This window comes from Artemia sp. Qi Xiang Cuo, chromosome 6 (assembly GCF_049724085.1).
Source record: "Artemia sp. Qi Xiang Cuo chromosome 6, ASM4972408v1, whole genome shotgun sequence".
Lineage (NCBI taxonomy): Eukaryota > Metazoa > Arthropoda > Branchiopoda > Anostraca > Artemiidae > Artemia > Artemia sp. Qi Xiang Cuo.
The window spans coordinates 19,624,029-19,636,461 of NC_142799.1; the positions used below are offsets into that span (position 1 = coordinate 19,624,029).

The 12,433-nt window shown below is 34.0% G+C and overlaps 1 protein-coding gene across 1 annotated transcript in view; it reads left to right on the top strand.

Annotated features, from left to right (window-relative positions):
* Nucleotides 1-12,433, top strand: part of LOC148950950 (chloride channel protein 2-like) — a 256,866-nt gene that overhangs the window by 175,144 nt on the left and 69,289 nt on the right. Inside the window, exons 6-8 of the mRNA XM_089090525.1 lie at nucleotides 878-962; nucleotides 4,013-4,114; nucleotides 8,412-8,514. Coding sequence (XP_088946651.1) covers nucleotides 878-962; nucleotides 4,013-4,114; nucleotides 8,412-8,514 — 290 coding nt within the window. The remainder of the gene's footprint in view (nucleotides 1-877; nucleotides 963-4,012; nucleotides 4,115-8,411; nucleotides 8,515-12,433) is intronic.

Sequence of the window (12,433 nt, forward strand, 5' to 3'; positions counted from 1 at the left end):
TATATATATATATATATATATATATATATATATATATATATATATATATATATATATATATATATATATATATATATATATATATATATATATATATATATATATATATATATATATATATATATATATATATATATATATATATATATATATATATATATATATATATATATATATATATATATATATATATATATATATATATATATATATATATATATATATATATATATATATATATATATATATATATATATATACATATATATATATATATATATATATATATATATATACATATATATATATATATATATATATATATATATATATATATATATATATATATATATATATATATATATATATATATATATATATATATATATATATATATATATATATATATATATATATATATATATATATATATATTACCTGGCAGTAACCCCATCTGGGTAGTCCTATCATGAATGTCATTTTGGGGAATGGGAAAAATTTGCAAAAACTGGTAGAATCCGCGGTCAAACTGACGACATGTCCTAATTTATTGGTTATTTTAGCATTATATGCATCAGTTTTGGTTTTAAGCCTGGGATATAACATATAATAGTAATTTGCTAGCAATTTGCACGACTACCGAACCTTATCCATTGATTGTTTCTTCCAAAACATATCCGAATCGTGGTTTAAAGTAAGGCAGAAGCTGTTTTTTGGTCACACATTTTTTTTCCTCTTCCATGGAGACTTTGACTCATAATCCTCCAGTAGAAAAATTGTGTAATAAAGATACACCCATTCGTCTAAATAGGTATGATGTTTCCTAAATGCAAGTGAAAAATCTGTATTGTATACATCTATTATTCCCTTTTTTCAGTTACAATTACTACCATCTACAAGACAAACTTTCAAATTGATTACGCATATGATCCTGCCGAACTACTCATCTATGCTTTCATTGGGTAAGACATTTTTTCAACTTCTTCTCTTAACTGCTCATAGATATTAGACTAGGAACAAAACTAACTAGAAGTTCTTTTAATAAAAGAAATATTAATGGGCTATTTTCAAAGTATCTGAAATTCACAAACAAATGCGAACTTTAATTCGTATCATATATTTGAAGATTTGCACGCAAATATTGTCCAAATTATTCAGATCAAATCAAGAAGAAAGAGGCTTACTCCACTCTGACCCATACAGATCATTCCTTAGGTTTGTTGCTGAATATGGGTGTCCACTTTTTGAAGGGCTTACTAAAACCCTATTGGTATTACTCCATAGGATCCAAAATGGGGCACCAAGACGAGTTTTAGCACTGATCGGGTACATTTAAGGACTGTTCAGGCTTACGTATAAAAAAAAACAATAAACTGTATGTGTATCAAAGTATAATCACCTACGGAACAAGTACTAACAAAACCTATCCTCTCCCCACAAAAAAGTGACCCTTTGTCCGCGTCTCCGGAGACGATTCCATGTCTATGCAAACCTGGCAACTAAATACAGTACTTACACAATTCAATAAAACTTTTCCGGTCACTCGTCGCCTGAATCACGCTCTAGCATAATTTATTGGCTCGTACCAAAGTACTTTGGCTCGGAGCGATTAAGTAGCACAGCACTTTGTGTCTAGAGGCGCTGAGGTACGCGGGGTCACTTTTGGAGAGTTTTGTCAGTACTTGTTCCGTAGGTGATTATACTTTGATGTGTATAGCCCTTATTCTCCAGGCCCCTTTCATAGTTGTAAAAATTGTTACTCCATTTTTTTACAATTATCACAGCAAGTTTAAATTTGTTGTTGTTAAACTTGCACAACTGCCATTTTGTTACATTAGCAGAGTCGGTACTCTCTCTTTATTGTAATCTCAATAAAAAACTTCCCAAAACTCCATTGATTTTCGATTTCATTAAATAATTTTTGGCAAAACAAAATATTAGACTTTCCTTCTTTCCGCTCTTAAATACACACGTGACATGAAAGTCGGTAGCCTATTGGCTTCGAATAGCCCACGTACAATGTTCCGCACAGAAAGTAGGATTTGCTTCTGTTAATTTTTAACACACTGAGAGAAGCGCTTACAAATTTTATCACAGATTTTCGTGTACAGGGCGCATCATCTTATGAACTTTACGCCTTATTTACTAGCGTGAACGGTCCCTTACAAATTTTAAGTGAGAGATCTGATCGGACATCAATGACTGTTTTCTACAAGTACATTCATCTCCCTCTCCCCCGAACAATTTGTAATATACCGCTGTTGGCCAAGCCAACACGACAAATATGAAAAAATGTTGTACAGTCAGATTACCTACAAAAGCAAGCACTGGCACTGAGTAAATGGAAAATAGCTATGTAAGGTGGCGTTCTTTCACTTGGAATGATGTCTCATGGGAGGTTTTCCCTGAACCAGTGTTTCCAATTCGGTGCAGTTGTACCCTTTTTACACTGTCCTGGTACAATCTGGTACATTACTAATTTTTTTTGGTGCAATGCAAATTTTGCAGTCCCTTTTGGACTTACTTGCTCCTTTTTGACTCAGATATCTGTTCAAGTTATAGTTTATCGAAAATTTGGTTGTTTTTACGGTAAATTTTTCACCTGCTGTTCTGATACTAAAAATTGGAAACCTAGGGAAATTGCTGGCTAGTGGTGCATCTTGCCATCAATTTCTATTGGCCTGGCGTCAATAAAATCGTAATGAAAAAGAAAATCGACTGCGAGCTTCGAGAAGAAGCTAGCAATGGTACAATTATTTTATTCGTAAGATTGTAGAAAAATCTTAACTTTAGTGTGCTTTTTTACTAGTATCGATTTATTTTTCTGTGCCATCTCCTTCCTCTCTTCCTCCTTCCTCCTTCCTGCTTCCTACTTCCTCCTTCCACCATCTCCTTCCTCTCTACCCTACCAGGTAAAGTGCAAATTTTGAGAATGGTTTATAAAAATATATAACAATACCAAACATATCCTGCTGTTCGGAAGATATGTATGTGTGGGAACTAATTCAGGGTCGATAGGAACTAATTCAGGGAATTTCAAATAAGATGCGTCTTAAAAGCAGTAGATTCAGTTTCTCAACAGCAACTCTGATGCCTTTTCAGGGCAGGCATTACAAAGAGCATTCCGGCTGCCTACGCCTACATATCTCCCGAAATTAAAAACCATATATTTGACCTTTCGGTCTGTCTTTAATTTGTTGACCAATTTGAAGATCTACACTTTAACCAGTATCTTAGAAATAAATCAACAACGATTTATAAGTAACGATTTTCAATGTTATACAATTTAATAAATAAAACTAGAAGCTACGTTGGACAGTGTATTTCTAATATAATATTCTGCGAAGGAGTAATATTCAAAACAAGATAAATCCTCAATTATTTTTTTTCTCATTTGGTGTTCAGATGTGCATTCTCCATTATACATTTAAAAAAAATCCTACCTGAGGAAAGGGGGAGGGGAGGTAATGAGACGAATCTTTTTGGCTTCTCGTTTAAAATAACGGCTAAAATGTAGGTTTGGTTCTGGTCTACGGAAAAGATATAAATATCAAGCATATTTACAGAGTTTGGAAGACAAAAAAGAATATTTTTCAAAAGTTTTTATTGACATTTAGTTAAAGGTTACCACATATATTTGCTGCTTTTCAACTTTAAAATGTTGATTTGTGCAATTATCATAACTTTTTGGCCTTAGTTTTCTCCTCCGCAGATTTGTTTAAATATGAGTAAAAAGGCACAAAAGAAAACTGGACCGACGCCAGGGGATAGCCGAGGTTAGTCTTCTGATATCTAATTCCAGATCTGCCTCTGTGCTCTCAGATTCTCATAACCTATGGAAAAAAGGAAATTTCCCTTTCCTGTTTCAAAGCGGCATAGTTTCAGGGACCTGAATAAGATTTGCCCTCTTTCCCTTAGACTTTGATTAAAACTCATGCATGATACTTGACTTATTACATCTCACTAGCAGTTTTTTATTATTCATTAATATTTCTTGTTGTTTTTTTTTCAGTGCTTTCGGTGGATTTACAGGAGCGCTTTTTGTATGTCTTCAGCGCCAGTATGTTACTTTCATAAGGAATAACAAAATAATCAAAAAGATACTAGCCAAGAAGTAAGTCAAACTCTTGAATAGATTTGTTCAGGTAGATTTAAATATAAGTATATTTAAGTGTAAGTTTGATATTTAAGTATGTTAAGAATATTAAGTTATTATTATATTAAGCTTATATTAGGTTATTTTAAGCTATATTAAGTGAAATTTATGTTAAGATACTAGCCAAGAAGTAAGTCAAACTCTTGAATAGATTTGTTCAAGTACTTTTAAACATAAGTATATTTAAGTGTAAGTTTGATATTTAAGTATGTTAAGAATATTAAGTTATTATTATATTAAGCTTATATTAGGTTATTTTAAGCTATATTAAGTGAAATTTATATTAAGATACTAGCCAAGAAGTAAGTCAAACTCTTGAATAGATTTGTTCAAGCATATTTAAACATAAGTATATTTAAGTGTAAGTTTGATATTTAAGTATGTTAAGAATATTAAGTTATTATTATATTAAGCTTATATTAGGTTATTTTAACCTATATTAAGTGAAATTTATGTCAAGATACTATCGAAGAAGCAAGTCAAACTCTTGAATAGATTTGTTCAAGTACATTTAAACATAAGTATAATTTAAGTGTAAGTTTGCATGGGCGCCCATAAGGAGGGGTAGGGGGGGCACCCGCCTCCCCCTGGCTGAATGATGCTGCCTTATTTTTATATTTTTGTTCTGAGATTTCTATTATATAGCATTAAAATTGCCAATTAGACGAGGTAAGCTATATAGCTATAGGTAAGCTATATAGGTAAGCGAGGTAGGCTATATATAAGCTACATAGCGAGGCAAGCTGTATATAGCTATATATATTAAGCTATATTAAGTGAAATTTATATTAAGATGCTAGCCAAGAAGTAAGTCAAACCCTTAAATAGTTTGGTTTGATCTTTAGACTATTTTGAACAAAATGACTATCTAAACGAAATTTTCGGATGTCTTTGGGGGGAGGGCATCCTAAAAAGGACGTAGTAGGGGTGCTGATTACCCTCTGATCACCTTTGTTTCTTAATAAGGGCAGTAAAACTTATATTTCCAATCGAATGAGCCCCCTCCAAAGTTTCTACGACCACCTCTTCCATATGAAGGGGCTCTGGAAAAAAGATAAATAATACATTAAAGCCTTATGGCTCTTTACTACAAGCAAAGCAAGAGCACTGGCTCTAATTATTTTACGGCGAACGCTAATCAATTACCGGCTAGTAATTATGGTAGTAATTGTAAGGTAAGGCAGTAATTATTTTTTGTTAATGATTTTAAGTTCCCAAACACGGTAAAACCAGCCTGCCAGGGTTTAAAAACGGCCGGTTAGTGTCTCAAGTATCTCCAGCTAATTAAAAAAAAAAACATAAATAGAAATGATCTCTCCGTTTTTCAAACCAGTCACTTACCATCTGAAATATATCTGGCTTGCCAAAAAAGTAAAACCAAAATATGTTTCTTTTCCAGTCCTATAGTAGGCTCATCTGAACTGGAAAAAATGATCTGCTTGCTTGTAAAAGCAGCTTGTTGGCTACAGACACCTTTTTTAAATAGGAAAAAGAAGAGATGCCCCTTTCTCATCCTGTTTTTATGGTCATGTAAATTGTTTCAAGCTTGGAATAAGAACTTAAAAACATATGTTAGGCAATTGCACTAAACCATCAAAAATAAGCAAAAATAATTAAACCATCAAAAATAGTCAAAAATATTGTATTAAACCATCAAAAAAAAATCAAAATAAGATAGTGATTGCATTAGACCGTCAAAAATAAGCAAAAATAAGATAGTGGCTGCATTAAACCATCAAAAATAAGATAATGACTGTATTAAACCTTCAGAAATAAGTAAAAATTAAATAATGACCCCATTAAACATCAAAAATAAGCGAAAATAAGATATTGACTGCATTAAACCATCAAAAATAAGCAAAAATCAGATAGTGACAGCACTAAAGCATCAAAAATAAGCAAAAATAAGATAGTGACAGCATTACAAAGCAAATATAAGATAGTGACTACATTAAACCATAAAAAAAAACAATCAAAAATAGAATAGTGACTGCATTAAACCATCAAAAATAAGCAAAAATAAGATAATGGCTCCATTAAACCATCGAAAATAGGATAGTGACTGCATTAGACCAGGAAAAATAAGCAAAAATAAGATAGTGACAGCATTACGCCATCAAAAATAATCAAATATAAGATAGTGACTACATTAAACCATAAAAAACAATCAAAAATAAGATAGTGACTGCACTAGACCATCAAAAATGAGCAAAAATAAGATAGTGATTACATTAAACCATCAAAAATGAGCAAAATAAGATAATGGCTCCATTAAACCATCAAAAATAGGATAGTGACTGCATTAGACCAGGAAAAATAAGCAAAAATAAGATAGTGACTGACTTAGACCATCAAAATGAGTAAAAATAAGACAGTGATTGCATTAAACCACCAAAAATAAGCAAAAAAAGATAATGACTCCATTAAACCATCAAAAATAGGATAATGACTGCATTAGACCAGGAAAAATAAGCAAAAATAAGATAGTGACAGCATTACGCCATCAAAAATAATCAAATATAAGATAGTGACTACATTAAACCATAAAAAACAATCAAAAATAAGATAGTGACTGCACTAGACCATCAAAAATGAGCAAAAATAAGATAGTGATTACATTAAACCATCAAAAATGAGCAAAATAAGATAATGGCTCCATTAAACCATCAAAAATAGGATAGTGACTGCATTAGACCAGGAAAAATAAGCAAAAATAAGATAGTGACTGACTTAGACCATCAAAATGAGTAAAAATAAGACAGTGATTGCATTAAACCACCAAAAATAAGCAAAAAAAGATAATGACTCCATTAAACCATCAAAAATAGGATAATGACTGCATTAGACCAGGAAAAATAAGCAAAACTAAGATAGTAACTGCATTAAGCCATCCAATCGATTTACAATCTGCAGTGCAAAAAGCAACTGCTCTAGTGGCAAATTGTAATCTGGCTTGTGATACTTTATCATTGAAGCGTGAATGATGCAAAGTTGTTGCAGAAAGTTTTATAGGTCAAGATACCGTTTCACCAGTGTGTGTGATCCAACTATCCTTATGCTCCACAGTGTCATGCACACAAACCTACTATTAGAAACGAATTTATGGTAATGGCAACATTGTCCTTAGTTCTCACATCCTGCGTTTTGCGGAAAAGTGCAATTTGAGATGTCCATTTAATTTTCGAAAAAAATACACAAGAAAGCTTTGGTTATTCCAGACATCTTGCGAAAAGCCGGAACAACCCCCAGCTTATTTTAAGATGGACTTTATTGCATTTGCTGCTGTTCAGCTTCAATTATTGCCTCGAAATAATCAGCAACATGCCAAAAATTGCAGCAAACTTTCAGAGAAATAATCAATTTTTCAGTGCAGTCCATTTTTAACAATTAGCTAATCACTTGATTCTTGAGCACGATTCCCCGTACGCGTAGAAAAATTTCAACGCACGCGGATTTTCACTTTTTCCACAAAAACACTGGTAAAAATTTGCACGTAATCCGCAAAATTACTGCCTGCCTTTTCCTTATTCTTGAATACTGTCTTTTCTGCTAAAAGCAGTATGTGGGAGCTAAGGGTTGTTAGTTCTATATTCTACATTTATCAAACTTGTTTCCTTTTTTTGAATTAAGTAGTCAAGAGTTCAGCAAAACTGTCAGAAGAGTCTTCCCCTTTCCTTTATCATTATTTTCGAAGAATTGAGCATTCAAATAATTTTTCAAATTCGTTGGCTTGTAATATTCAAGATCATTTTCGGCGTATCTTTCCGTCAGTGCCCGATAATACAGAAAGGAATATTAGGTAGGAAATGAGGGTGGTACCGATGAAAAAAGACCTTAAAAGTATAAGAACCCAAAAGACTGAATTGCTGTGACCATGTTTTCATTTGTTATCGATTTAATTTTTTTAATAAGTTTATGGCCATGGCTTAGTTTCTGTCTCTGAAAATTTTGTGTATACTGGTAAGCCGCATTAAAGTGCAAGCCAATGGATTGAGAAAAAAGGAGAGGGAAGGCACGAATAGAAAAAAATACTTTATTTGAGCGACAAAAAACGAATATGGAATGTGCTCTACTGACCACATTCGAAACGAGTCACAATCTTGTATTGTTAAATCGAAATAAAAGTAGCTATAACCAGTAGAAACGATAGTAATAGTATTTACGCTTTTCTTCTAATTTACTCAGTTCCGATGACTGCTGATTGGTTAGAATTGTCTTTGCTCCAAGTTTTATTTTAAACCATTTTTATTTGCAGTCGCTTCATTTACCCTTTTGTGATGACGCTATTCATCGCATCGATAGATTTCCCGGATGGGCTGGGACAATTTTTGGGCGCTCGAATGACCCCGAAAGAACAGGTATCTATAAAGTTTTAATATGCCGATTTTCAAGAATGTTTAGTTTAGATAAATCTATTGAGTTTAACTTTTATTTTCTTATTTAGAAAGACCACAAAGAATGAGAAAGGTACAAAGGGGGTGCACAAAAACGTCAGACTGTTGTCGTTTTCCGTCCAATACTGCAAACCCTTTTTTCATAGGGATACAATTTTCACAGTACCGGTACTAACCATAATAAGTGTTGAATGGGGAATCAAAATTGTCATACTTTTTCTTATTATAATGTTTAGTTTAGAAGAGGCAATGGTCAATGGTGTTACCCAATCTTTCATGGATTAAGTTAGAAAATAATACTCTGTCACAGAGAATAATATTTTATTTATAATGGAAAAACATTGCCTTGAGATGAATTTCAAAATATATTTACATTTGTTCAAGGTGCAGCAAATTTATATAAGCTGCAACAAAGCACCTTTGGCCCCTTTTGGAGCTGTTTTATTATGTCCATTAATATAACGTCACAACATGCCTGGCCACGTTACTTATCTAACTTCTACCCCCCTCCCGCATTTGCATAACATCGTCATCTTTGAATATTCTTTTCTGAATGTTGTAAATACTGCCGAAACTGCACCTAAATCAGCTGTTTGTCTTGTGGTAGTTGCACGGAGAAATTTTCCCACTAGCCTACATGTATTTAACTACCTTGTCTGAAAGATCCGGAGTTTTAAGATTTTGGATGACCCTTTTCCCCCTGTGGCGTCAATCTCTCTAGTCATAGTTCCCCAGGTTTCCCCCTCAATATTTGAAAAATAACTGTTCAATATTTTCATTGAAAAATCGCTTTTTTGTATTTTCTTTGAAAGAAATTGAAAAAATTCCCCCCCCCCCCCTGGAATTTTGAAAAAAAATATTCTCTTCTCCTCCTCTATTTTCCGTGAATTGACGCCACTATTCCTTCCACAAGTAAGTTGGATTGTTGGAATTGTTCGTTTCTGCTTATTTCAGGAAAGTTTATTAAACTCAGCAATAACCAACCATAGCAAGAAAGAAAAGAAGAAATTCAACCCCCCAGAATTATCACAAAATAATCAAAGTAAGGACTGAATACGTAATTCCTGACCATCAATACTTATGTCAATGGCCAAATGAAATAAGTGTTTTTTTCCATGACAAAGATTTTTACTTTCCATACTTTTTTAGATGCTCTGTTGCATAACTAGTTGTAATTTCACACGTTGCGGAAGTGCAAACATTCTTCTTTCATTTATTAGGTTTACCATCAAATTTTAGGTAACTTCCAACTTGGTATGCAATGTAACCGAGGGATCATCGACTTTCAGAAATCACGTACACCAAATGGCCCATACCAAGCGAGGTAAAAGTTACCAAGCGTGGTGGAGCTGTGCCATGCATGACTGAACTGTGTAGCACACGGGACTTTCGGAGATATTCACCAGGTGGGGGAAGTGGGCGACCCCTCGAATGCAACATTTGACTGTTAACTTTACATCATTTTAGTGATTGTGTACTAGGATGACGCTAACTATATTTTGCGTGCTACAGCATTCCATTTTTTTTCTTTATGGATAAACAAACCGTTCAAATACTCAACACAGTTCAAAGACTTTTGATGGTGGACTTTTTTGGAAGGTGACGAAGGTTCGTTTATTCTCTAACAGAAAATATTCCGTCCCTGGCAGAAAAAGAAATCGGTGTCACACTAGTCTTGCACGACACATGCAGAGCCGTTCCTAAGGGGGGGTAACCGGGGCAGTTGCCCCAGGCGCCGTGGCTTCGGGGGTGCCACGGCTGCGAAATCGCCCATTTTGATCCAATTTTACAATTTGATCTGGCTTTTCTTGCTTACATTTGAGTTGGGAGGGGGGCTGTAATTACCCGGGCGCCACCAACCCTTAGGACAGCTCTGCACATAAACAATAAGAAACCACCCATGAAAAGTCCCAAAAGATATCAGTAAAGTTCAATTAAATAGTCATAATTAATTGAAATAGCAAGACAAAAAAGGGAAATTCTCGCCACCCTTCCCCCATCTGTGTAAATAAATATATGAATATAGAATTTCATATTGAACCCCGATGCATATATTATGCATATTTGGTCCTGATATATTCATCATAATTTAAGAATAATAGGTGGTAAATTATCCTCCTTTTAGCAATCATTTTCTTACCTTCCTTGTTTTTTAGCAATAGTGTCAGTTTTAATCTAACCGTTCTGTAACACCTTCTTCAACACTAGTGTCAATTGGGAAGGGCAGGGCGATGCCTGCCCTCCTAATGTTTTTTACCCTCTCAAATTTTGAAAATTACCCGTTTTGGGATATTTTCGTAGAGAAATGTCCTTTCTGACATTTTCGTTCGAAAAATTAAAAGAATTTGATATTTTTGTTCGAAAAATGGATATTTTCGTTCGAAAAATTGATATTTTCGTTCGAAAAATTGAAAGAGCGGCAAATTCACCCCCCATAGATTTTATAAAATTCATTTTCCCCCTCGAAATTTTCATGAATTGACACTACTGCAAGAAAACCTGTCGAGTGCCACCATAGATGCTTTAGGTTGTGACCACCTGTACATTAAGCTGCAAATAACAGCCTATATATTTTTCAGCTGCTAGTTTCAAGTGGTGCTACCATAGATGCTTTAGGTTTTGACCACGCCATGACTGTACATTAAGCTGCAAATAACAGCCTAGATATTTTTCAGCTGTTAGTTTCAAGCGGTGCCACCATAGTTGCCTTAGTTTTTTACCACGCCACGCCTTTACATTAAGCTGTAAATAACAGCCTAGATATTTTTCAGCTGCTAGTTTCAAGTGGTACCACCATAGATGCCTTAGGTTGTGACCACGCCACGCCTTACATTAAGCTGCAAATAACAGCCTAGATATTTTTCAGCTGCTAGTTTCTAGTGGTGCCATCGTAGATACCTTACATTGCGATAACGAAACACCTTTACATTCTGCTGCTGACTGTGACATGCTACATATTTGTCGGCCGCTAGTTTCAAATGGCACACTTATTCTTAGACTGTGAAAATGTCACGCTTCTGCATTATGCTGCTGCAAATGAGAGACTAGAAGTTTCTCAGTTACTGTTTCAAATGGTACACGGTGCCTTAGATTGTGAGAGTAAAACGTCTCTGCGTTATGCTTCTGCAAATAGCGGACTAGATATTTGTCAGCTGCTAGTTTCAAATGGTGCAGAAGTAACCTGTTTTAACTCAAATAAAAATACACACTTAGTGCTATTTTTTCGTTGCCTTGTATTGTGGGAATGCCTCGCCTCTACATTATTCGGCTGCAATGGCAGACTAGATATTATCCAGGTGCTGGTTTTAAATAGTGCAGAAATAAATTGTTTAAACTCAAAGAAAAAGCCTGCTTTAATGCTAGCTATTTCCAAAGATCACTTTGCCACAGCTCAATATCTTCTAGAAAATAAACGAATTTATTATCCCAATAGAACCAAAGATATGAAGGACGAACATCTACTGGTGCCCATGCTATTTTATGGCTAAAGCCAATCTAATACGTCCCATTTATGGCCAAAGCCAAAGGTTATGCAACCTAATGTCCTTTCAACATCTTACAACACCCAGAGGCTCCTCAAAACCCAACATGACACCGGATTGAAATTTCAAGACAGCCATTTTAGCAATGAAGGTTAAAACTGGGATTGGCTTGTCCCTGGGATTGTCCCAGGGGCAACGGCCTGAAATTATGCAAATAGCCACCATTGTTGTCAATTCATGGAAATTAGGATAGGGGGGTAGAAAAAATTTTATTTTTCAAAATCTGGAGATGGAACTTTTTTGTATTTTTCAATTTTTTTAGTGAAAATACCAAAGGCAAAGTCATTTTTCAATGAAACACTCAAAAAGAGTATTTTTCAAAGTCTTGGGGATTGCAAAAG